Here is a 27,337-nt window from a genome sequence, read left to right on the forward strand (position 1 = left end):
CCAACTAAGAGGAACTGCTCTTATATTTGTGCGATTGTTTTCTGCCTTCCTGATGAGAGACTGATGAGGTCTGTGATTGCAGGCTCCCCTGTAGCAGAGTTGGACATCATGGCAGACATGCATTCCATGTCAATTTAGCTTGATGTACAGGAAGGGTGCCCTGGCCAAGGTCCGACTGTGGCTTCTTGGCCTTTTCTATGAGGTATTTTCTAAGCCTAAGTTCCCATGACTAATGGATACAGCCAGAGAAGGAGCAGCAAATATTGCACTTAGCTGTGACATGTGCTTCCCCAAGACAGTAGAAGCAGTGCAGATAGTCACTGCTGACCAAAAAGAATGGGGGCAGGAGACAATTCTTGAAGCCCGGAGTTCTGGGCATAGTCCGATACCCATAAGACAGTATTGGAGGGGGAAGGGAGGGTTGCCCCAGAGATAAGGAATCAAACTACTAAAACTTTTCTACAGTTTTTATATCTTCTATGAGTAACTACATGGAAAAAGCACTAATACAGCGTTTAATACGTACAGCATGAGGAATTGAAGGAGGAGAGCTCTGGACACTGGAGGTTCTGACCCAGGCCATACGACAGTATGAAGGAACTGGAGAGGTTGTTAGCCCACCCCACTCTTCATCTCCTCAGGTATGAGGAAAGCAAGGACACATGCACATGTCTTTCAAAATTCTCTTACTCCAGGTGCATAAAGCACATGCCTACCCCACAGTGGAATACAGACAGGAGCCAGCTTTTGAAGAAGAACAGGCTTTTTTTTTTTTTCCCCCAAATCTGATTTTTTTTAAACTCTGATCTGTTGACAAGCATCCTTGCATACATTGTTTTTATGTTTGTTGCAGTTGCATGCCTTTTGAGAATAATGTGACTAATCATATACGAAACAGAGACTTCAAAATGCTGCCAGTCAGACAGTGCTTTGCTGAAAAAGCAATAGTGCATTCGTAGCTGGAGGAGTGAGTTATTTAAACGTGAATGCATGTTTGGGTTTTTTTTGGCTCAGGCCATTTTGCCACATGCTTATCATTTTAATACCAACAAATCTAGAAGGGATAGGGTAAATGTGAAGTTTAAGAAAAATGAAAAACACAAAAACAGATGTTTACAGTAAAATAAATTCATTACCTTTCACCCATTTTTTTTTACCAGAACTTTCACTTGTTAGTAAGCGTGCAGCTGAAATTACTAAACATTTTCAGTAAACTTACTGGCTCGTTCAAATTCCTTCCTACCAAATAAACAAACAACAAGGACTCATCCATTAATGCACCCATCACTCTAAAGAATAAAGTCAAACTTTCTGTCCATACTCTGAAGGAGATAAAGGGGCACTGTTGCTCAATCAGTGCTCTGGTTTACTATGGTGTCCCCAGCACTTACTCAGTTTTGTCAATGCAACGAGTCATGACATTACCTTCATCTGCCACTCCCATGCTACTCCCTATGTCAGGGATACCCTCCATATACCTAATTCTCATGCCACCAGACTCACCTCATTCAAGTACCTCGTAGAAACTTACTTCAGGCATAAAATCTACAATAAACGAACGAGCACAAAAAACTTCTTTACAAATAAAAAAAAAATCAGTCACCCCATGAAGTTAATACAGCCATGTTCAATCTCACCCCTTTCTTCCTCTAATTTTCACCATCACATCTACATTTTTGACTGCAAGTTTCTCAGCGTATCTGTTTTGCAAAAGCCTGGAAAATGCATTGCTGGATGCAATCCTAATAAATTATAACTTATCAATCACCCTGAAATAAAGGTAATTCTTGCCATGTAACATAACAAAGGGGTCAGATTCTGTTAATCTAAACAATACTGTTCTTCTTAATACCACATCAAAGTCTGAAACCATACCACTAGCACCTAAGAAATAAAAAGAATCATCACAATCATTATTCTGATGGTAGGTTCATACATAGTTAACTTGGTACAGAAGCAATTATTTCTTGGTACAGAATGTCATGGTGTTTTCCTCAACAGTCAATGTCAGTGAAGATATACATATCTGGCATCTCCTTAAAAGCATACTTCAATATAGCTGTGATAGAAATATGCCCTATCACTGAAAGTGAAAACTTTGGAGAATTTCTGCCAAGGGCAGTCCTAATGCTTTAGATGCCACCAAATCTAAGTCTGTCTCCCCACTTCAGAAACAATGGAAACAGCTCACAGTTCAGACTCTCAGATGTCATGGGGACAGGAGAATATTAATTTTCCTGTTCGGGAAAGTAGCAACACAACCACAGGCTCTGAAGGGGAAATCCTTGGTTGCAATATACTCAAAAAGCAAATGTAGAGAAAGAGAAGAAAACCAGGAGCAGGCTAAATGAAACTACTTTAGCAAGGGGGCTGCCCTCTGATTATCTGTGGGATAGCTGACCTTTCCACAGGCCTTAAAAAACTGGGTCAGAGACAGACTGAGCAAGAGCAGGACTTCATGTGTAGGAAGGAGGGAATCTCATGAAAAAAGATTACAAGAACTGTTTCCCAGAAAGCCTGGGTCAATTATACTCATATGTTTAATTGCTGCAATATTTGTTCAATGTGGGCTTGTCCGTATCCTTGGTGCATCAATAAACCATGAATATTTGCAAGCTAAATACCAGAACTTCTGGACTCTACAATGAGATTCACTAGTTTGTCAAGAGCTAAACATCTTATGTTGTATGCACAGATATTCTTAAATATGACTGAACAAAAGTCTGAAAATACCAGGAAGCATTTTGGTGTTTTTCACAGAATTTTTTGTTCTAGCTCACACATTACATACTGCTTTCAAAATGATGAGATAGAATAATATTACTTCAATAAAAATGAAGTCTGACTCTAAAATTTACCATTTTTCAGACTGCATATTTTTATATGCTCTCATGTAAAATATGGAGAGTCAAAGTGTTTGATATATATAATATTATTTAAAATTAGTAGGCTGGGATTACAAATGGCATGTTTGATTAGAAAATACAGCTTTAAAAGTAGTAAATCAAGTCAATGAATTACTTACCTTTCTTTTGACAACAAAACGTAAGCTCCAGTTTGCAAAGCAAATCAGCATTCTCATACTTGTCCTCATCTGCTTTTAGCCAGAAACAGTTTTCATTCATTTCATGTGGCCTAATCTGAAAATCAAAGAGATATCAAAGCTTCCTTGTAAATATGTAGCATAACCCTCCTTAAAATTCTACTTTGCTGTAAGGTCTACACAAGACGTAACAATGGTGAAGCAGCTGAATGCTGAGACCACTGCCTACCATGCTGAACAATACTGACTCCCATGTATCTGTATCCATCTATTCTTCTGTTGTCCCTTGTTTTGTACCGTACTTAAATTGTAACCTCTTTGAGGCAAGGATTGTCTTTTTGTCGCATGTGTGTACAACGCCTAGCATAATGAAGTCCTGGTCCACAACTAGAATTAATACAAAATAATAACTGGACACTTGAAAGGCTGCATGTTCATAGAGTATTTCAATCACTGTTTTCACAACTACAAAGATTTCTAGTTTTGAAAATACAGTATATCTAAAATACATTAATGTACTAAACATACTGTTTAAAAGAAATTAGATTCTAGTGTTTAGATGTCAATACACACACCAAGATCTTTAACACAAACTGAGTTTTATACAACTTTTGTTTAGAATTGTTTAATTCTGACTTTTATGTTGAACCGCTCATGACAAATGTCTATATACAAAAAGATTTTAATATAAAATAGTTTATCAGTACTACCTTATTAGTTAAGGGTCTAACTGTGCCCTGCATAGAAATATAGCAAATTTGACATCAGTGTAGATTTAAAACATCGTCAGTTTTAAGGGAGACCTTCTCTGAACACAACTGAGTCAAACACAAGTATAATACTGTATTCTTTTAGCTATATTTTTCCTATGGATAACTCTTTACACTGAGTGTTTTGGTCCAAACATTTGTATTAATATAAAGAATACTACATGATTTTTTTAATAGATTATTTTTAAAGACAAGTAATAAGATGGAAATACTGACAGATGCAGAAATCCCTAGAGGGAGGAAGGAGGAAAGAGTGGGGAGGAAAGAAAAAGAAAATCCATAACAGGAGATTGATACAATACTATATTTTCATTCAACTGACATTCATTCTACACAGCTTACCCATCTGGCAATGCCAAATTACTGTAATTTCTACATTAAATTTGGCATTAGAAATTTTCCACATTTAAGTTTTACCTTTGACCAATTGAGCCTTTTCATGGTGATCTCAGGTTTGAATTCTTTTTTAGGCTTCAATCCAAAGGGCAATGTACGTGGAGGTGGAGACCACTGTACTCCAGGAAAGCCTGGTGGCGGAGGAGGTGGTGGTGCACCAAAAGATGGAGCCATTCCTGAGCTATTCATAAAAGGCAGTGGCGGAGGTGGTGGCGGAGGCGGCACTGCTCCATTAAAAGGTGCTGGTGGCGGAGGTGGTAGTAACTGTTCAGGTGCTGCAGCAGCTGATGGAGGAATAGATGTGCCTCCTTGTATTGATGGTAAAAAATGAACATCTGATCCATGTGCTATGGAGCCATACTTGGGAGAAAACAAAAATTTTATTCAGACTCATTTTCTTAAACTGAGTGCCATAAGGTTCATATTTACAGAATAAATGAAAAAGTAATGCTTTCAGTGACAGTATCCTCCATGAAACGATGAAATATGAATTTTATTGAAACTGACATGGTCTCTTTACAGCCATATCTTTCATAATAAGAGTTCTTTGTCTTGCAAATACAATTTAGACTCAGAAGCAGACACAAAAACATACTTAGAGATACTGTATTCAACACCTTGTTTCATTGGACATGATAGAATTGCTAAGACAGACAAGGTGGATAAAGTAATTTCTGTTGGTGAGAGGCAAGCTTTTAGGCTTACACAGAGCTCTTTTTCACAATATTTCTAAGAGTAATTTTTCTTGTTCTGGTTGGATTTTTATCTAAGCCAGCCAGAATTTGGAGCAAACCAAAATTAAGATGGTCAGATCCTCAAGCTGCTATTACAGCTGAAAAAGAACTATTCCAAAAAGCAAGGATCCAGAACCAGTGGCATCACTTGGGACTAACTTGGTCCAGTGATTATTATAAACTACATGAACAAAAGAACTGGGGGGGGGGGGACTGTTTTCCTAGATAAAAGCCATTCACATTGTGATGGATTGGGTCACAGAGACCCCCTTGAGACTGTCACCCGATGTGCTGAGACTACCTCTGAGCCAATTTTCCCTGCCAGCTTGGGACTTCAGCACCCTGCCTTGTTGAGCCAGACACACTAGCCTGCTGCAAACACAGACCCGGGCAAAAGTAACTATATTAAGTATAACAAGTAGGATTTGAGCGGTTCCGAGTAATAACAGACAGAACAAAGTTACCAAGCAAAATAAAACAAAACACACAAGTCTAAGCCAAATACAGTAGGAAACTGAATACAGATAAAATCTCACCCATAGAGATGTTCCAATAAGCTTCTTTCACAGACTAGACTACTTTCTAGTCTGGGCAATTCTTTCCCCTGGTACAGTCCTTGTTCCAGCTCAGGTGGTAACTAGGCGATTTCTCATGACTGGAACCCCCTTTGTTCTGTTCCACCCCCTTATATAGCTTTAGCAGAAGGTGGGTATCTTTTGTCTCTCTGGGTCTCCACCCCTCCTTCTGAATGGAAAAGCCCCAGGTTTTAGATGGATTCCAGTACCAGGTGACATGGCCACTTATTCTGTGAGACCCCAAGCCTTCATTCATCCTGGCCTGTCTCACAGGACGGCTTGCAAGTAAACCGAGCCATTTACAACCAATTGTCTGGATTGATGAGAGCCATCAAGATTCCAAACCACCATTAATGGCCCACGTTTTGCATAATTATAATAGGACCTCAGAGTTATATTTCATATTTCTAGTTTCAGATACAAGAATGATACATTTATGCAAATAGGATGACCACACTCAGTAGATAAGCTTTGTAATGGTACTTTACAAGAGACCTTTTGTATGAAGCATATTCCAGTTATATTATATTCACACTCATTAGCATATTTTCATAAAATCATATGAAGTGCAACGTCACACATATTCTTAGAAGAAAGTTTTGATTCTGCAAATGAAATGGAAGTTTCTAGCTCTAACAGTTGTGAAGACGACATTACTTTGTATTTGGAAGGTTAAACCAATACTGTGATGTCCTAAGCGTGCATGATCTGTAGCAGAGTGAAAATTGATTTGGTGAGGGTGGGCTTCAAATTTATTAGGCACATACCAACCAGCAGCTGATATGAAAGAAGAATCCCCAGAACAGGATCCATAAAGTAAAAGTGAAACAGACATGGAAGACAACTCACGAAAAACTACACTTGGATCTGCTATCGGAAATTTAAAACAAGAGTGAGGGCAGGAATAGAAAGGAGGTGTAACAAAAGCAAGGTATACGGTGCCTGTTTAAGTAGTATTTGGCAATTATGAGTTTTACTGTTATTTGTAACATAAGTTATTCAAGTAATTCACCTCTACCGCCATATAACGCGACCCAATATAACACAAATTCGGACATAACGCGGTAAAGCAGTGCTCCGGAGGGCGGAGCTGTGCAGTCTGGCAGATCAAAGCAAGTTCGATATAATGCAGTTTCACTTATAAAACAGTACGATTTTTTGGCTCCCGAGGACAGTGTTATATGGGGGTAGAGGTTTACTTTTTTAATCGTGAAACAGCTAGAGACATGCTTTTTTTTTAACATTTGTATACATCTAAAATAAACTATTTTCTGCTGTTTGGACAAATTAGTTGTAAGTTGTTTTAAACATATTTAATAAAGAGTTGATTGACAATATTATAAAGATCACAAATATACTTTTAACTACTGGTTCTTATTTATATTACTGACCGGAAGAATGGAGAGTTCCTGCAATACTCTATTTGTTGTTTGTTTCTTTTCTAAATGTCTAAAGAACAAGATGAAAGTGATAATGAAATGAGTGAAAATGATCATGAAATTATAGAGCAAGCGAAAAAGGAAGTAAAGTGTAGATCCATTACTTAGTAGGGAAGTGGAACTAATAACTAACAACATGAAGACGGCTGAAGTATTTCATGTCTATTTTGCTTCAGTCTTCAATAAAAGGGTGACAAGATATTTCACACAATTAATATTAACAACAAAGAGCAAGAAACATAGGGAAATAATAGGTTAAAGAATATTTAAAGACGTTAAATACATACAAGTCAACCGACCCTAATGAAATTCGTCCTAGGACACTTAAGGAACAAGCTGAAGCAATCTCAGAACCGATAGTGATTATCTTTTGGAACTCATGGAGAATATGTGCAGCCCCAAAGGACTGGAGAAGGACAAACATAGCACCTATCTTTAGAAAGGGGAACAAAAAGGAACCAGGGAATTATAGAACAGCCAGCCTAACATCTGGAAAGCTATTGGAGGAGAGAAAAAATCATTTTTAAGCACCAACAGGATAATAGGGTTATGAGGAACAGCCAACAAGGATTTGTCAAGCACAAATCATGCCAAACCAAACTAATTTCCTACTTTGACAGGGTTACTGACCTAGTGGAGGGGCAGAGTAGGGAAGGAGAGAAAAGAAGAAATGGTTACTCGCCCTGTAGAGTAACTGTGTTTTCTTCAATATGTGTGTCCCCCCTATTGGGTGCTCCACTTTAAATGCACTAGCAACCCCTGCACTTTTGATCAGATTTCTCTCATAACAGTGTCCATTTGGCCAACACATGCGTGTTAGTCAGTCTCATGCCCTCTGCCATTGTTATATAACACTGCACAGGTGAAACGCCCTCAGTTCCTTCTCTGTGGTGAAGCTCTATGACAGAGAACTCTGAAGCAGAGAGAAGGGAGGGTGGATAGTGGAGCACCCACAGAGAGAGACATCTCAAAGAATCACAGAGTGAGTAACCATTTCTTCTTTGAGTAGCGTCACTACAGGCGCTTCACTACCGAACAGTATCCTCTAAGATGGGGTGGCTTCGGAGTCGAGTCCAGTACAGAGGAGAGTACAGCCAAGCCGAACACAGTACCAGAGTCGGAGTCATGAGTTATCACATAGTATTTGATAAATGTATGTATAGCTGTCCAAGTAGCAGCTTTACAGTTTTTGATAATCTGCCCATTCTTGAGGAAAGCCTTAACGGCAGTGATGGATCTTGTAGAATGAGTGTGTATATCCAAAGATTTGTTGAAGTTGGAAGACTAGTAACAGGAATTAATGTAGCCTGATATCCACTTGGAAAGCCTCCAGTTAGATAGCAGATAGATCAAAAGGGCCAGCAAACAAGACAAATAACTTGTGGGTCTTTCTGAAGGGCTTTGTCCTGTGTAGATAGAAGGCCAGGCCTCTCCTAACATCCAGGGAGTGCAGCAGTGCCTCCTGGAGATTTAGATGCAGTTTGGGATAGAAAACAGGCAGATGAATGGGCTGATTAAAATGGAACTGTGAAGAAATCTTAGGTAAAAATTTGGGGTGGGGTCACAAAAGACTGAAGAGGAGAATGCCATCAGGCCCCCTATTTCTCCGGCCCGTCACCCCAACATGATGGCTATCAGGAATGCTGTCTTCAGTGACAAATGAAACAGTGAGCAGATAGCCAGCAGTTCAAAGGGTGGTCTTCTGAGACATTTAAGGACCAGATTGAGGTCCTATATGGGAGTAGGACATTGGACTGGCAGATAGAGATTTCCCAGCCCACTGAGGAATCTCGCTGTAGTCAGGTGAGCAAAGACAAAATAACCCTCTATTGGTGGGTGGAAGCCATGCTGGCTGTCAGTTGGACCTTTATGGAGCTCATCAATAGACCTGAGGTTTTGAGAGTTAGGGTGTATTTCAATATATTCAGAAGTGATCCAGTCACTGGAGGAATCTGTCTGTGGTCACACCACCTTACAAACTGAGAATACATGTAGTGAGTAGATTGTTTCTTGCTGTGTAATAATACCCCTTTTACATCTTCTGAGCAGGCTATGTCTCATCCCCAGAGCCATGGACAAACTGTGCTTTGAAATGAAGTACCGTGGGATTGGGATGAAGAATATTCCTGCTCTCCTGAGAGAAGATGAGAAGCAGAGTGAAGAGTAATCGGACAGCAATCAGCCAGTTGCATCAGGTAAGGATACCACATTTGTGTAGGCCAGGTCAGAGCTATTACCATGACTCTGGCTTTCTTTATTTTGGCATAACTTTGACTAATTAGGAGAGTTGACAAAAATGCACAGAGTAGGAAAAAGCATCCCCCAGGGACTGGTGACCCTATTCTCCGCTCAAGCAGAAGTTAGTGCATTTCTTGCTTGACTCTGTGGAGTGCCCACTGATGGAATATGTAAATATTCTGGGGTCTATTTCCCACTTGTGATCTTGGAAGAATTATCTGCTAAGTGCATACATGGTCACATTCTGAGAAACTAAGAGATAGGCTGCTGTGATGATGATCTGGTTGCAGATGCACTAATGCCAAAGCTTGACAGCCTCGGTGCAGAGAGAGAGGGAATCTCATTCCACCTTGGGAACGGATGTAAAACTTGCATGGCTACGAGGCGGGAGGCTGAGAAGAGGACCACTTCCTTCTCTGAAATCTCTGCCACCTTTAGTATCGCTCATAGCACCTCATGGAAGAAAGGAATTAGATGGAGCAGGATCTCTGGGCAGCGAGACTTGCTGAGTTCTCTCTTGTAGATGGGTGTATAAATTAGGGCTGTCAATTAATTGCAGTTAGATTTAAGGTAGGTACATTTCAGAGTCCTTTAATGTTCTCAGAGACTCGTCCATGATATCTGCAAATAACTTAGACCAGGAGTCCCCAACGCGGTGCCCACGGTGGCATCTAAATGCACCCGCGTCCTGGCCGGTGGTCGAGCATCCGCCAAAATGCGACTGAAATTTGGCGGCATTTTGGCAGTGATGCCTCTGGATGATGCCACTTTCCCACCAGATGAAAAAAGTTGGGGACCACTGACTTAGACCCATCAAACCAAGGTTCTCTCCTATACGCTAGACCTCTTTTGGGAATCCAGAGAGTTGGAGCCAAGAGGCTCTTCTCATTATCACTGCTATAAGCGATCAAATGTGCAATGGTATCAGCAGCTTCTAGGAATGCTTGTAGGGTTCTCCTGGCAGTTACCTAGCCCTTTGCAATAATTGCATGGAACTGATCCATGTGTTCTGTCAGTAGATGGTCCATGAAAGAGGTCAGTTTGGTGTATTTCACATAGTTGCACTTTGCCATCAATGCTTGATAATTGGCAATAAAAAACTGCAGGGAGACCAAGGAATAAGACTTTCTCCCCAGTAGATCCAGACGCCTGAGGTCTTTGTCATGAGGCGTGATTTTAACATGGTATTGCCTATCATATTCATTCACTGTGTCAACTACCAAAGAGTTAGAACCTAAGTCCTTTGCTGGGACACAATACTTCTTATCCTTTCTTTTTCATGTAGGCAGAATAGAAGCTACATGTGCCAGATGATCTTCGCTCGGTCCGGAAGAGCCTTATTAAGAGGCCAAGCAAGTTGATGGGAAAATGTTGAACACCTTATGATAAGATTCTGTCAACTCCTCAAGAGGAATCTGTAGAAAGTCTACCACTTTCTTGACCAGGTCCTGGAAATATGCATAACTGGTTGGAAAATTGCTCCCAAAGAGTAGTTATCAGTGGGTCACATTCAAGCTGGAAGGGCAGATCAAGTGGGGTCCAGCAGGGATCAGTTCTGGGTCCAGTTCTGTTTAATATCTTCATCAATGCTTTAAATAATGGCATATAGAGAGTACACTTATACATTTGCGGATGATATGAAGCTGGAAAGGGTTGCAAGTGCTTTGAAGGATAGGCTTCAAATTCAAAAGGATCTGGAAAAACTGGATAAATGGTCTGAAGTACGCAGGATGAAATTCAACAAGGACAAATGCAAAGTACTCCACTTAGGAAGGAATAATCATTTGCAAACATACAAAATGGGAAATGATTGTCTAGGAAGAGTACTGAAGAAAGGTATCTGGGGGGGGTCTCATGGATCAGAAGCTAAATATGACTGAACAGTGTAACATTGTTGCAAAAAGAAAAAAAAGCTAACACCATTCTGGGATGTATTAGCATGAGTGCTATAAGCAAAACATTTGAAATTCTTCCACTCTACTCAATTGGAGTATTGTGTCCAGGTGTAGGTGCAACATTTCAGGAAAGATGTGAACAAACTGATGAAAGTCCAGAGAAGAGCAACAATAATGATTAAAGGTCTAGAAAACAATGTTTTCAATCTTCCCTCATAGGTCATGATTGTTTACTCTGGGGGAAAAACTGAGAGGGGACATGAGAACAGTTTTCAAGGACATCAAAAGTTGTTCAAGGAGGAGGGAGGTAAACTGGTCTGAGGATAGGACAAGAAGCAAATTAAACTGGAGAAAGGGCAGTTTAGGCTGGACATGAAGAAAAACTTCCTAACTACCAGGGTAGTTAAGCACTGGAATCGACTGCCTACGGAGGATGTGGAGATTTTTAAGAGCAGATTAGACAAACACCTGCCATGGATGGTCTAGATAACACTTAGTTCTGCCATGAATACAGAAAACTGGACTAGATGTCCTCTCAAGGTCCCTTCCAGTCCTAAGATTCTATGATTAAAATCATCCACCAGAGATAGAGGAGGGATAACTGCTCCTTCCAGAAACAAAGAGAAGAGATTGGTTCTAGGAGATATTCTTTCATCAGCTCTAGCCTCGTGTTCCACAAGGGATTCCTCTGGAGGATCAGGCCTCATGGAGGGAGTAGGTGAATCTGGTTCCTTTTCTCTATGGTGAGTGGTACTCAACACTCTGGAAAATTGTTGGTGATAAGCCACACAAGGGTCCCAATACAGCCAGGAAGGAAGTGCATAAGGCATAGGAGGCGGCACCCAAGGTTGCTCATATCAGCAAGACATTGGTGGTAAATGTGGACTGTGCAGAGTTGCAGCTTCAGCAGAGGCTTCTGGAAAGGGGCCTCTGTACCAGCGAGGAGGAGAGCCCTGAACTGACATTTTAGACCAAGGAAAGTCTTCATCAGAATCCTCTTCCTCAAGTTTATGCAGGAATGGTGGAGCACCTGAAGAGATCTGAGGTGAAACAGTTAGAACCAGGCAAACTTCAGGGAATCTGGATTTTCTCTGTACTGACAGCACATTGGAGTCGAGGAGCAGTGAGTTGGGTATCTCAGATACCCAACGTTCCAAGAAAATCACAACTCCTGCAGTATCGCGAGGGTTATCAGTACCAAGACTGAAGTCTGCACCAAGGTAATTGTGGCGGAGGATGCTGATGGTACCACAGGCTTTGGGCGCTCGGAGGGAAGTGCAGTTACTGGTGGTACCAAAGGGCTCAAACTCCAAGGAAAGCACACATGGAACCTGAGTGGGTTTCTTAGGTATCAAGGAAGAGTTCGTCTTGCCACACCGGTCCACTAATGGTCTTTCCAACCCTGTAGCCTTGCAGACTAGCTGTGCTCTAGGTCCCTGAAGAACCAGGAGCCTCAACAGTACCTGACTGAAGAGCCAGTGGCACTGGGATAGCAGAGGAGACTGACGACCTTGGCTTTTTCAAGGTAGGTTCTCTATCTGGTGAGCAAGGGGCACATTTTTTCAAGAACCTATGAGAGGGGAATCTTTCTCTCTCAGACGCCCTGGAGATGTGAGGCTGTGATGTTGTTGAGGCAGTAGACCCTACTCGGTGACCTTTATTCTGGGTCAGAAACTGGTTGTAGAGAGCTCTCCATCACAACAAGATGAAGCTCTCTCTCTCTCTTTTTCTGGCTCTTGATTTTAGTGCCAGACAAAAGTTGCACTTCTGAGCAATGTGTGATTCCCCAAGGCAACGAATACACTGGGAGTGCCCGCTGTTGACCAGGATCACCTCCCAGCAGGACAGACAACACTTGAAGGCAGGAGAACCAGGCATAACCTCTCAGTAAAGAGAACTAGTAACTATCTAATACAGTGATACTCAGACTGAGGTTCAGAATCTGCAAGTGCCTCTTTAATGTGTCTCCTGTGGCTCTTTGCAGCACATATTAAAACAGACATGAGTGGGCCCAATGGATACTGCTATGAGAACTCTCTGATCAAAGGCACAGGGGATGCTAGCATGCCCAGAGTGGAGTACCCATAGGGACACTACTCAAAAGGAGTAGATGTGAGATATACTGATTTCAGTCAGGCTTTTGACAAGACCACAGTCAAAGAGTAGTTGTGAACGGTTCACTATCAAACTGGGGTCCCACAAGTGTCAGTCCTCGGGCCAATACTGTTCAATGTTTTCATTATTTATTTGGATAATGGAATAGAGTTTATACTTATAAAATATGCAGCAGACACCAAGCTAGGAGAGGATGGAATCCCTTGAAGGAAGGGATTAGAATTCAAAACCAACTTGACAAATTGGAGAACTGATGCCAAGTACTACACTTTTGGGAAGGAAAAATCAAACGTACAACTGCAAAATGGAGAAAAACAGGCTAGGTGGTAGTACTGCTGAAAAAGGACCGGGGATAAAAGTAGATCATAAAGTGAATATGAGTCAACAGACATGATACAGTTGTGAAAAAAGGCTAATATAATTCTAGGGAATATTAACAGGAATGTCATAAAACATGGAAGGTAACCATCCTGGTGGTCTTGGCACTGGTGAGGCCTCAGCCTGAGTATTGTGTCCAATCCTTTAGGAAAGATGTGGACAAATAGGAGCGAGTCCAGAGAAGAACAAAAAGTAATACAAGGGTTAGCAAACCTAATCTGTGAAGAAGAGGAATAAAGAAATGCTTAATCTCTAGAAAAGATGATGTGGGGCAGGGAGGCCCCGAGACCTGGTAACCATCATCTGAAATGTTAAAGGCTGTTATAAAAAGGACTGTGGTCAGTTCTCCATTTCTACTGAAGGTAGGACAAAAAGTAATGGTCCTAATCTGCAAAAAAGGAGATGTAGGTTAAATATTAGGAAAATTTTTCTAACTCTAAGGGTAGTTAAGCACTGGAATAGGCTTCCAAGGGAGGCTGTACAATCCCCATCAATGGAGTTTTTAAGAGCAGGTCAAACACCGGTCAGGGATAGTTTAAGTTTACTTAGTCCAGCCCCATTGCAGGGGGCTGAACTTGATTTCTCAAGGTCCCCTCCATCTCAATATTTCTATGACTTTATGATTAAGCAAAGGATAGGAAATACTTTTAAAACAAGGAAACAATGAAATATCAAAATACAATAAATTGTACAAAACTGCTCCATTCCTTTAAAATGTTTGCCCTTCTCCAAGTCCTTTGAGAGCTCAGCTGTCCTCCTTGAGTTCCAAAAAATAATTGTTAATTCTGGAACTGCTTCACCTTGACTAGTAGGCCTAAGGTACATTTTTCAAACTCTGGCTAATAAATTAAAAGAAATAATTAAGAATATATATCAATGCTACAAAACAGCTGGGGTACAGAGAGAGTGTAGACAGTCCGCCCACGAGAGCTGGAAGGCATCAGAGAGGGAGTCCGTGCAGTACCCACATCGTGAACAAAACTGATATTTCCTGTTCTGCCTGGTGGGAAACAGGTCTATGTGGGGAAGCCCCACCTCTGGAAGATGACATTGATGACTTCCAGGTGAAGGGACCTCTCATGAAGAGAGGAAAAGGCTCTGTTGAGCTGATCCGCTAGTATGTTTCGGGCTCCCGAGAGATGCATCGCCTTGAGGTGAATGGAGTAATTCACACAGAAGTCCCACAGCCCCAGGGCCTCCTGGCACAAAGCCAAAGATCTAGTCCTTCCCTGCTTGTTGACGTAAAACATGGACGCAGTGTTGTCTGTCAAGACCTGCACCACTTCGCTTGAGAGCTGAGGAAGTAACACTTGGTCAGGGAGCTCAGGGCACTACACTTCCCTTTATAGGTAGGGAGACTTCTTCATGGGACCAGAGGCCCTGGGTCCTGAGATTGCTGAGGTGAGCTGTTTACACTAGATCCGACACATCCAAGAACAAGCCTATCAATGGTTATGGGGCAGTAAAGGGTACCCCTTCCATTACCGAACCTGCGTCTTTCCACCAGATCAAGGAAGCAAGGACCAGAAGCGGGACTGAGTACTGAGTGTAAGTGGTGTTTCTTGGGGAGTAGACTGACGCCATCCACATCTGGAGGGGTCTGAGAGAAAGCCTTGCATACTGTACCATGTAAGTTCACACCACTATGTGTCCCAATAGTTTGATGCAGACCCAAGCAGTTGTTAATGGGTGGGCCGCAACCTTGGATATCAGATCCAACATAGTCTGGAATCAGGCCTCTGGCAGGGAGACTCTGGCTTGGGTTGAGTTGAGCACTGCCCCAATGAACTCTATTCTCTGATCAGAGTTGACTTTTGCTCATTTATCAGCAGGCCCAGCACCTGGAAGGTGGCCTGGACTTGTACTGGTGTTGTACCTGAGCCTGTGACTGAACTTTGATCAGCCATTTGTCAAGGTAGACTTGCACACCTCAGCGACTCAGGAAGGCTGCTACTACCACCATACACTTTGTGAAGAGCTGTGGGGCTGCCAATAGGCCCAAGGGAAGAGTGGTGATAGTGGCATTGACCCACAATAAACCCAAGAAGTCTTCTTTGGCCATGGAAGATAGAGATATGAAAATAAGCATCTTTTAAGCTGAGGATTGTGTACCTACCTCCCGGGTCCAGAGGGGGAATGATAGAGGCCAGAGAGAAAGCAGAACCTCAGTTTCTTAATATATCTGTTGAGGTTATGCGGGTCCAAAATAGGCTCTAGGCCCCCTTTGGCCTCCAGGATTAGGAAATACCAAGAGTAAAACTCCTTCCCCCTCAAGCCTTGGGGAATGTCCTCTATGGCCTCCACACGTAGGAAGGATTGCACCTCCTGGGCGAGGAGTTGCTTGTGAGAAAGGTCCCTGAAGAGGAAGGAGGGGGGTGGATACAAACTAAAGGGACCCAATGGTCCAATGTTATATATAACCACACTGGGATGAAGGGTCACAGACAGCCCAACAACAAAAGATGGGCCAGATCCAGAACTGAGACTGGTATAATGCCCAAGGGCACACCTTCAAAAGACCTGATGGGCCCCGCCGGGACATGTGTGAGAGCCCGACTGTGAGGTTAATGTGGCCAGGAGGGATTGGCAACACTTGTAACCTTTTCCCTTTCTTTTGTAGTGCTCCTGTCTGGGAGATGCTGCATATCTGGAAGGCTGCTCGCATCTGAAGTGCTTTCTGGCTGGTGGTGGTATGCAAAGTCTTAAGTGCTGCAGAGTGGCCTTCAAATCTTTGAGACCATAAAACTTTCAAGTCCATCTACTCCAAAAACAGGGAGGAGCCTTCTAAAGGGAAGATCCTGGATAGACTGTTGATCTTCATGAAGGAGGTCTGCGGACTGGAGCCACAAACAGCACCTCATGATGACTGCCAACGCCATAGTCCTGGCAGCTGAGTCTGTCGCATGCAGACCTACCTGGAGGGAGGTTCTGACCACACTTTTGGCCTTCTCCAAGATGGCCGCAAACTCCTGCTTCAATCCTGTGGGAGAGAGTCCTTAAATTTGGACAATGAGTCCCATACATTAAAATCGTACCTCCCCAGCAAAGCCTGCTGGTTGGAGATACTAACTGGAGACTACCCATTGACTAAACTTTTGGCCCAAAAAGGTCTAAAAGTCTTTTAGCATCTTTTTTCTTGGGGGTAGCACTCAACTGCTCCTTTCTGTCGTGCTCATTTGCTACTAACACTACCAGGAACCCCAGGAAGGGGTGCGAATAAAGGTACTTGAACCTGCTTGCCAGTACATAGTATTTCTTCTCTGTCCTCTTTAGGTGGGGGAGGGGAGAGAAGACGGGGTTTCCACAGCATTTTCACTGGTAACATCACTACTTCATTGATAGGCAAAGCCACTCTACAGGGCGCAGCTGCCATTAGTGATGTTGATCAGACTGTGTGTAGACTCCTTAAGCGCCTCAATCTCCAGACTCAGGTTTGCAGTGACTCTGTTCAGGAAATCCTGGTTGGCCCTGAAATCATCCTAAGGGAGCAGGTTACTGGATCCTGCCACCACCTCATCTGGGGATGAAGAAGAAGAGGTTTGTAGTGGAGGGACAGTACTCTTCTCTTCCTCTGCCGCCACCATGTCCATTGGGACCACATCCTGGAAAGTGGCACCAGGGTCAGTATCAGAATCAGGGTACGGTACGTCTAACTGAAGCCACTGAGTATATGTGTGGTGGGAAGGGGAGGTGGGTCGGTACTGGGAGAAACCCCCAAGGGTTCCAATATAGCCATTGCATCAGCCAATGGCCAGGTGACAGCCAGATGGCCAGTACCAAAGTCTGGTGGAGTGTAGGCTGGGTACTGGTATTAAGGTTTTGGTGAGGTGAAGATTCCCCTTCGGACTCTGAAGAGGATTCTTCTTTGGCGCCCATGATGGAGCAGTACCCACTTCTGCCACTATGCGGTGCTGGGGGTCCAAGGACAGGCACAGGTCAGTGACTGCTGTGCTAGGATCATGAAAGGCTTGCCCTTAGATAGTGTTGAGGTGATCAGTACCGGGAAGGAGCTCAGCACTTCCTGCTCTCCTCTGTCACCAGCCATCTTGGTTGCTTGGGGTATTTGTGGGGTCAGCGGAATTGGGAGGGACAGCAAGTCCTCTGTTGCTGGAACACCTCCAGTGTTGAAGGAGGAGGCTGATGCCTGGCATCACAGCTGCTTCCGGGAGTCAGCAATGGGTCCCAAACTGGACTCGGCGCTCTACATGGAATCGGCAGCACCATCAATGGCTCAGGGGAGAATGTGTGGCCGAGAACAGGTCTAACTGAGCTGTCCATTCCCGACTGAGCTGTCCATTCCCCACTGGTCCCTTTTCTGCAGCGGAGAGCACCCTCTCACAGTGCACTCTGATTCTTATGCTTCTTCCTTAGCACCACAAACAGGGAACAGTGACAGGAAGAGCTTGGTGCCGGAGGAGTGCTCCACACAAATGTCGAAGCGCTCAGCACCAATTCAGAATGGCTCAGTTCCAAGACTGGTCTGAGGGCTGCCTCCATGATAATGGCCTTCAGCTGAATGTCTCTCTCTTCTAGTGCATGGTCTGAAGTCCCTGCACAGCTGGCACTTATCTTGAACATGAGATTCCCCCAGACACTTTAGACATATAGGGTGCAAGTCACAAGCGGCACATAGCTTGAAGCCTGGGAACAGGCGCATGCCCAGCCCATGGGGCAAAAAGTCCCAAGACACCAGGGACAACTATTTACACTACTATATATGCTAACTCTAAGAACTATATATACTAACTACAATAACTATACTAAGAATGAACAGAGTAAAGTCCAAAACACCGAGAAAGAAGCCCTGCTGCAGCAAAAAGGATCGTGTCAGGAACGATCCTAGGAGGTAAGAAGCAAGGGAGAAGGTGCAGGCCCAGCGGTACCCCTTATACCAGCCAATGTGTGCACGACTCCAGAGGGTGCTCCGGCAACAGTGCACGCAGCGCACGCACACCTACCATAGAATGTACACAAGCAAGCACTCAAAGAAATATATGTCACTGTCTTCCTACATGTACATGTTACCCAAAGAGCTGTGCTTCTAGTCAATGTTTAGATTCTATTTCTCCTACTCCTGGCTGTAAAACACTGGGAAATCCTTTGGTTATATGGTTTTACTCTCTAAATGTTAAATGTGCAGCAGTTGTATGTAAGTTATCTCCTTTAAAATCTGGATTTACTCTCTTTTTTGTCATCTTTTAAAATCTGTTTACTTTTGGAAATTGAAAAATTATTAGAAAGTGTTCTCATTCAGCTGGAGGTTATCTTTCACTGCAGGATACCCATTGCTGAAGGTTCAGCAAAATAAATTGCATGAGGAATAATTTCCTGTGGTGGGATAAAGATAAGTGATGAATGCCAAATCTACGAGTAGAAGATTTCTTACCCTTTGTGGTTAATTATTCAGGAAATGTGACAAGAAAAGTAAAACCCAAATGAAATATAAGGAACTAGTTTAATTAGCAGAAGCCTAGGCACAAAACAGGGATCAACTGGGAGTTCACGCAACTAATTAATGTTATACTACAATTCTTTTTAATAAAGATTTGTGGCACACAAACAAAAGAAATGGATAGTAAACTATGTTCTGAAAATGGGTTCTTTTTTTCTTTTCTAAAACCGCACACATTCTATTAAGGACTGAAAAGTATTAAATGAAGTATGCTTGTTTCTAGCAACATTATGGTATAGAATAATGTTATTTAATATTGTCCTTTACCTGGGATTTAAAAGCCTGTAATTCTGCTTCTAGCGCATTGATTTTTTCTTCTTTTTTCTGCAGTAGGGACTGGATCTCCTGATGGACTATAAATTCTTTTTCAAACTGAAAGGGAAAAAAAACAACATGAGACCACACTAAATATTATCAACACTGCTATGTTGCTTCAGAAAATTCTAATATTTCCTTAATCTTTCAACACAAAATCAATAGCTTTCTTAACAATTAACTCTTGAATATTTTAATCCTCAAGTGAAAAACCATAACAATTACTAGTGCCAAGAAGAGAGGGAACACTTAGCAAATTTCATCCAAACATATCAATCAGTTTACTACAGTATCATGTGTGTTTAATGTATGAAATGTGATGCATTAACCCAACAGATTACAGTAAAGTTTTGATGTCCAGGCATCAAACTAATATTTTACTTAGATCAGGGGTAGGCAACCTGCAGCACGCGAGCTGATTTTCAGTGGCACTCACACTGCCTGGATCCTGGCCACTGGTCTGGGGGGCTCTGCATTTTAATTTTAAATGAAGCGTCTTAAACATTTTAAAAACCTTATTTACTTTACAACAATAGTTTAGTTATATATTATAGACTTATAGAAAGAGACCTTCTAAAAACGTTAAAATGTATTACTGGCACGCAAAACCTTAAATTAGAGTGACTAAATGAAGACTCGGCACACCACTTCTGAAAGGTTGCCAACCTCTGATTTCGATTATACAAGTATTTGATTAAAAGGACTTTTCTACAAGGTAAAATCTGTCTTCAAAGATCCGTTTGGGAATACCATCATACCAAAACTTAGAGTTGTTTACGGAGATACACTATTCAAGAATGTGGTGTAAATGGAGAAGTCTGACTTAAATCTGAGAGTTATGATGTATTCTGTTTTGATTATAAAATGTGTCAATTTTTATTCTCAATCTCTCAGTTTATTCTACTGGGTAAAAAGTTTATAACATACAACTCTAGTCATATATAAAAGACTTCAATTTCCTCACTATCTAAAGCTAAGGTTTGCTGTTTACAATTTAAAATAAAAATCTACCAAGTATTTGTAAATAGGGTCAGAATGTAACTAACTTTGCACTAGATCCCTGCCTTCTACTGCATATGACACACATACAACATTTTTTCACTAATTAATAAACATGGTTACTGAAAGATAAAAATATATTGTGAATTGTCACATTTGCAGTAACCAAATTTATATAGTAATCAAGTAAACCATACTTCTGATTAGATAACTTCAAAATTACTTACTTTCCTGGAAAGTTCTGAAGCTCTCTCTTCAAATTCTTCTATTTTTGCTTTATCTACACAAACATCTAAAACCAAAGTTATAAGGTTCTTAATTTAATACATCATTTAAACTCTTTGCTTTTTAAAAACACACAAACACATTTTTACAAAATAATCATTTCTAAAAACTGCTCTCACCTATTAAATGACTGAAATTTACATCTAACTTTTTACGATAGGTGAAATCTGGGTCTGTTCCACTTCGATGCAATACTATCTGGGACACACATTCTTCAATTAATTTGAAATACTGGGGTCTAAGGAAGGAAACAGAAGGAAGACATTTTACAATGTGTTTACTTGTCAGTACATACTTATATTAGTGTCATAAATCAAAGGTATTTCAGAATGAATACATTAGTGGCCAAAGCATTTAGAATGACTTAGTTTCATAGAAGTATAATTTTCAATCTCAACAAATTAACAGCATTTCACCATTCAAGGACAAATACAGCTAAGCCAGTGGATCTCAAACTTTTTAATGCAGCACAGATCAAATCCAACACAAATATGATGCCATTTAAATAACGTAATATATCTGACACCTACAGCAACTGGATATGTTCCTCACATATTTTCAATTAAGTAGTTTTAACCTTAAATGCAACTGATTTTTTTCCTTTAAAAACACCCACCCTTGTTTTGCTCTTCGTTTTCTCTCCCTCCACCCATAAGTTCTGTACTTTTTTCCCCCAACTCTCCTATCACCTAGCCCTCCTCTATCCTTGCATATATTTTCCAGCCTACTAGCCCCTCTCTTCTTCACATGCACTCTGCAGCTTTTTTTTTCTCCTCCTACATGTGCTCTTCTACTGCCTGGTCCCTCTACTTGCCTACTATGAATCACAGAGCTGAGGGATGTAAATGTTGGCAGACAGTGGAACTTGTGCAGAAAATAGTCTTCCTCTTGGTAGAGTCTGACCAGCAGCCTAGAAGACACCTTCTCTTTGTGGCAATGCCATGGATCTCAATACTCTACCTCTCACTTTATTATGGCTAAGCGGATAACCCCATGTAATGAAAAAAGCAGCTACAGCTTATTTAAAGCTGTTGTACATTTCAAAATTTCTTATCAAATTAAAGTTTTGTTCTTAAATATCAGGATGGGGTATTCTCTAGTCAAATCTAGTATTCCTGAAGTGAGTGCAGGCTAGAAACACTGCAATAGAATGGTTACTCACCTGTTCTGTAACTGTTGTTCTTTGAGATGTGCTGCACATATCCATTCAATGTTAGGGATGTACGTGCCCAGTGTATTAAAGCCAAAGCTTTTCCTATAGTGGTACCCAAAGGGGCAGTGCATGCACCCTGAGCCTGCTTGTATTTCCAGCTGAGGGTATAAAGGGCAGAGCCACCCCAACCCCACGTGAACTACACACTTCTGGACCAGGTGATGGCCACCAGGACACTTTGTCAGAGAGAAGTAAACATGCGTATGCAGTCAGCACCTCAAAGGGTGGACCTATCAGAGATGATTAAATTAAAAATCATGTCCCAGGTGCTATAGGGTCTATCACTAGTAAGAAGAGTATCTATAACTATCAGAAACCTAATCATAGGATTCAAAACCATTAGGAAGCAGAGACTACAGACAAGTGAACTCTCAGGGAACTAACTGACAGACCCTGTTTTTTTCAGGAAGAGCAAATGCTCCAAGATGTCTTGCGGCTGGTGTAGACAGCACTGCAGTCTGGACTATGGCAATATGATTTGTAGAGTGCTCTAAAATGTTACGCTTGAACTGCCCCAAATACACCCTGTTTCAAAGTTAGAAGTTCAGAGACTTTTGCCTTAGCAGTATCCATAGGGTAGGCTGTGGTGCCCTCTGGAGAGCCGCACTCATGCATCAATATATCAGGCACCGCCAGCCCTATGCCCTCTCAGTTCCCTCTTGCAGGCAACTCCCACAGGGGCACGAAGGCACATAATGGATTGGACATGATCAACACATCTCGAAGAAAAACAGTTATGAAAGTTGGGTAACCGTTTTTCCCTCATGTCAATTCCATTCTAGATGGCTCACAAGCAGCATCCCTGGAGATGGGCTCGGAGTTCACAGATGTGTGGCTTATAATACTACTCTACCGAAACCAGCGTCGTCTTGGGCTTGCTGGGTAAGCGCATAGCGAGACGTGAATAGAAGACCAGGCGGCGGCCCTACAGATACCTGGAATTAGCACATGGGCCAGGAAGGTCGCTACCGAAGCTTGTGCTCTAGTTGAGTGGGCGGTTACAATCACCAGTGGAGGCACCTTTCTCATATCATAGCAAAATCAGATGCAGGCGGTGATCCAAGAGGAAATTCTCTGAGTGGACACAAGACAACATTTCATCCTATCCGCCACCACAACAAACAACTGTGTCAACCTACAAAAGGGCTTAGTCCTCTCCATGTTGAAGGCTAGCACACAGGTGACACTCCCTGGATGTCAGGAATGTTCTTCCTCAGACTTATGAAGCTTTGGGAAGAAGACTGGCAAAAATAAGTTCGCAATTTTACATAAGCCAGGAACCACCTTAGGCAGGAAAACCGGATGCGGCTGCAGCTGGACTGTGTCCTTGAAAAACACTGTATAGGACGGCTCACAGTTAAGTGCCCTAATCTCTGAGACCCTTCAGGCAGAAGTTATCGCCACCAGGAATGACACCTTCCAGGAGAGCAGAAGAAGGGAACAGGATACCAAGGGCTTGAAGGGAGCTCTCATGAGCCACCCAAGCACCAGGTTCAGGTCCCACAGAGGGACAGGGTCCCAGACTGGGGGGGTAGAGTCATTCCAGACCTTTCAAGAACCGGACTGTCATGTTATGAGTGAAAGCCGACCTGCCCTGGAACAGAGGGTGAAGCGCTGATATGGCTGCCAAATGGTCCTTAACTGACAAAAGGGACAAGTCCTGGAGCTTGAGATGCATAAGGTAATCCAGGATTGACTGCAGCGAAGCCTGCTCACGCTTAACTCCTTAGACCAAAATCCAGCACATGAATCATTGCCATTTGGCCAAATAGATTGTTCTAGTGGAGGACTTTCTACTACCCAGTAGGACCTTCTGGATGTGGGCCAAGCACTCCCGCTCTTCAGCAGCTAACCATGCAGCAACCAAACTGTTAGGGGCAGCGCTGCTAGATACAGGTGCAGAAGCCGGCCATGATTCTGGGACAAGAAATATGGCCAGAGGAGAAGATGCATCCAGGTCATCACCAACAGGTCCATCAGCATGTCAAACCAGTGTTGGCAAGGCCAAGCCGGGGCTACCAGGATCTCATTGGCCTTGTCCTGCTTGATCTTCATGAGCACTCTGTGAAGCAATGGCACTGATGGAAAAGTGTACATCAGAGCCTCCAACCACAGAAATAAGGTGATGTCTAACAAGGAGCCCCTGTCAATGCCCCAAAATGAGCAGAATAGGTGACATTTTGTCCATATGGGGAGATTCCCACTTTTGGAAAATCCTGCTGACCACCTCAGGGAGGAGTGAACATTTGTGGCAAGATGAGAAGGCTCTGCTGAGGAGATCTGCTAATACATTCCTGGTTCTGGGAAGATGCACTGCCACAAGATTATTGGCATGCTGCACACAAAAATCCCAGAGCCAGAGGGCTTCCTGGCAGAAACACGATGACCTGGCTCCGCCTTGCTTGTTGATATAAAACATTGTGGCAATGTTGTCCATCAGGACTTGAACCACTTTGCCTTATAGGTGGAACCAAAATGACTGACAGGCCAAGCAAACCACCCTGAGCTGTCTGACATTTATGTGAAGGGAGCAATCAACCCCCAACCAGTGGCCTTGTACTGCGCTTACCCATGTGGACTCCCCAGCCCAGTTCTGAGACATCAGAAACCAGAGTTAGCAACAGGGGAGAGGGCCGCGAAGGCAACTCCTTGCACCACCAACCAAGAGTTCAACCACCACTCCAGACACAACAGAATGTGATCTGGCACCCTAACTACCCAATCTAGATTGTGTCAGTTGGGGATGTAGACTGACATCAACCACACCTGTAGCAGCCGGAGGTGCAGCAAGGCATGATGGACCACCTAAGGCCATCAGCCACATGGCCTAGCAACATTAGGCAAGTGTGGGCAGTGGTGAACAGGTGGCCCCTTATATGGGAGATCACTTCTGACATGGCTTGGAAACAGACCTCCCAAAGGAAAGCTCTGTCTTGTGAGGAGTCGGGGACTACTCCAATCAACTCTATTCCTTGCACTGGTATGAGGCTTGATTTCTTTTCATTTATGAACAGGCCCAGGTCGCAACAGATGGAACACACCAGATTGAGACTGTTCTGCCTGCCTTTGATGAGCCAATCATTGAGATTAGGATAGACTTGACCTCCCGATGCATCAGGTAAGTGACTACCAGGACCATGCATTTTGTAAGTACCCACAGGGACAAGAAGAGGCTAAAGAGAAGTGCCGTTAAATGGAAATGGAATTGGCCCGCCATAAAACAGAGGAACCATCTGTGTCATTGGAAGACTGAGATGCAAAAATAAGCATCTTTCGAGTCGAAGGCGGCGTACCAGTCTCCCGGATCCAGGAAGGAAATGATTGAGTCCAGTAAAACCAGGATCTAGATAGAGAACGATGAAGGAGGACAGTGAAACCATGCACAACTTCAACTTCTTGAGGTACTTTTTGAGTTACCGTAATTCCAGAATGGGTCTCAGGCCCCCTTTTGATTTTGGGATCTGGAAATAGTGCGAGTAGAAACCTTTTCCCATTAGTTTCTGAGGGACCTCCTTCACCGCCCCCCGTTGTAGGAGGTTGTCTACTTTCAAGGTAACCCACGACCAGGCTGAATGATACGGATGGAGATTGTTGAAGAAAAGACGGGCCAGATCCAAGGAGTTGACTGGGGTGTATGCGCAAAACGCACACTTCTGGTGTTTCGCTGGGCCAGGCTGAGCAGGTGAATGGGAAGAGGAAGGACACTGGCGACTAAAACTAGTGTTCCTTCTGTGTGCAGACCACTACCGAGGCTGCCAAGGCCTTGGCGGCAGCAGTGGCCAGAATTTTTTCCTCGCCAATTGAGGTTTATGCAACCCCACTGAGCAGAGGGTGGCCTGAGTATCCTTCAGACTGTGCAGCCTCACATCCATTTGCTCCGCAGAGTCTCACCCCATCAAACAGGAGATCTTGTATCAAGGACTGCATGTCCTGGGACAGGCCTGTGGTCTGAAGCTAGTAAATGCACCTCATCACCACTTCTGAGGCGACCATCCTGGCCACCAAACCAGCTGTATCCCAGGTCATCTGGAGAACACAGAGCCACTGCTGTACCCTCCTCAACAAGGGCCCTGAATTCTTGGGCCACCTCCTGTGGCATGGAGTCCTTAAACTTATGGAGAGAGTCCCACAGGTTAGTTATATCTCCCCCAACAGAGCCTGGTGGTTCACGACTCTGAATAGGAGACTGGTCACGGAATAAAATATTCCTTCCAAAAATGGTCTAGTCTCTTGGCTTCCTTATTTTTGGGGCTGGAACTAGAATGCCCTTGCTTATCTTTCTCGTTGGCCACTGAAACAACCAATAACCTTGGAGACAGGTGAGCATATCAGTATTCAAAACCCTTGGCAGGGACAAAATACTTCTCAGTCCTCTTGGAAGTGGGTAGGATTGAGGACGGGGTTTGTCAAAGGGCTTTGGAAATCTTTAGAACCTCCTTGTGCACCACGAGGGTGACATATGCGGGGGTGGATGCAGAGAACACATTAAATAAAATTGTCTGATTGCTCAGCGATCTTTTCTGCCCATAGGCCTATGTTAGTGGCCACCCTTCAGAGCAGGGCTTGGTGCTTCTTAAAGTTGTCTGGTGGAATAGTGTGAAAGGGCCCTGCCACAGCCTCAACTGGAGGGGATGAGGACGACGGAACCACCTGGGGAGGGCCCAGGGCATCATCCCCCATGGGGGAAGGGGTTCTCAGGCTGGGCACCTGGAGCTCCACCTCAGCTTCTGCTTGTGCCTCGTGCACCAAGCCCAGTGCCATCGGTGCCGCTTGATGCTTGTCCGAAGCAGCGACCGACGATTGGTGTGATGGGGGCATTGGAATAACTGACATGCCCCACGCATTCCAGTAAGGCCATTGCGTTGGCCACTGGTCCTGCAGCCAGGATGGCATCACTGAGGTGGACACAGCCTCAGGAGAGGAGCCCAGTCACGTTGGTGTTAGCTTGGCAAGGAGCTGAACTCCCTCTCTCTACCAGAGAAATCCTCCTCCAGTGACCATGGTGGAGCCGTCAACACCTGAGTCTGGCGGCTAACCTTTGCCATGGGTGAACAGTGCCTTGAGTAGGCAGACTGGTGCCATGTTGGGGAGCATCTAGGCGACAGTGATAGTTGGCGTGAGGATGATCAGTGCCAACCATACGGTGACCAGCACTTCCCTCTGAGAGAGTCTTGACGAGACAGCGGAGACCAGGAGCATGGTGCTGGCAATCTGTGCCTGTGAACTGGTGACCTAGGCTGATGTGGAGACCAGAGACATGGTGCCAAAGAGCTCTGCCTTGGCTCTGGAGACTGGTGGCACTCACTCACCTTCTGGGAGGCTTTCATGGCGGGCTTGCCCCATAGGAAGCCTTTGCCAGGTCCATTGCCGCATGCAGTGCCGGCTGTGCTGGGAGAGTCCTTTGCTCTCTGGGCGCTAGGAGCTGGGCAGGCGTTGACTCCACCATTAATCTCCGTCCCCTACTACCTCCCTGGAGTCAGTGGCAGTTCC

General features: G+C 43.5%; 1 protein-coding gene across 4 annotated transcripts in view; it reads right to left on the reverse strand.

The window, feature by feature from the left end:
* The window catches only part of DIAPH3 (diaphanous related formin 3), a 481,747-nt gene that overhangs the window by 328,680 nt on the left and 125,730 nt on the right, over positions 1 to 27,337 (reverse strand). For all 4 annotated transcript variants that reach the window (XM_039507674.1, XM_039507681.1, XM_039507691.1 and 1 more), the window contains 5 exons: positions 20,754 to 20,872; positions 20,577 to 20,641; positions 19,303 to 19,407; positions 4,231 to 4,569; positions 3,026 to 3,140 (listed from right to left, as the gene is read on the reverse strand). In XM_039507674.1, the coding sequence (XP_039363608.1) occupies positions 3,026 to 3,140; positions 4,231 to 4,569; positions 19,303 to 19,407; positions 20,577 to 20,641; positions 20,754 to 20,872 (743 nt within the window). The remainder of the gene's footprint in view (positions 1 to 3,025; positions 3,141 to 4,230; positions 4,570 to 19,302; positions 19,408 to 20,576; positions 20,642 to 20,753; positions 20,873 to 27,337) is intronic.

Source organism: Mauremys reevesii, linkage group 1 (genome assembly GCF_016161935.1).
Source record: "Mauremys reevesii isolate NIE-2019 linkage group 1, ASM1616193v1, whole genome shotgun sequence".
In the NCBI taxonomy this organism is placed as follows: Eukaryota; Metazoa; Chordata; order Testudines; family Geoemydidae; genus Mauremys; species Mauremys reevesii.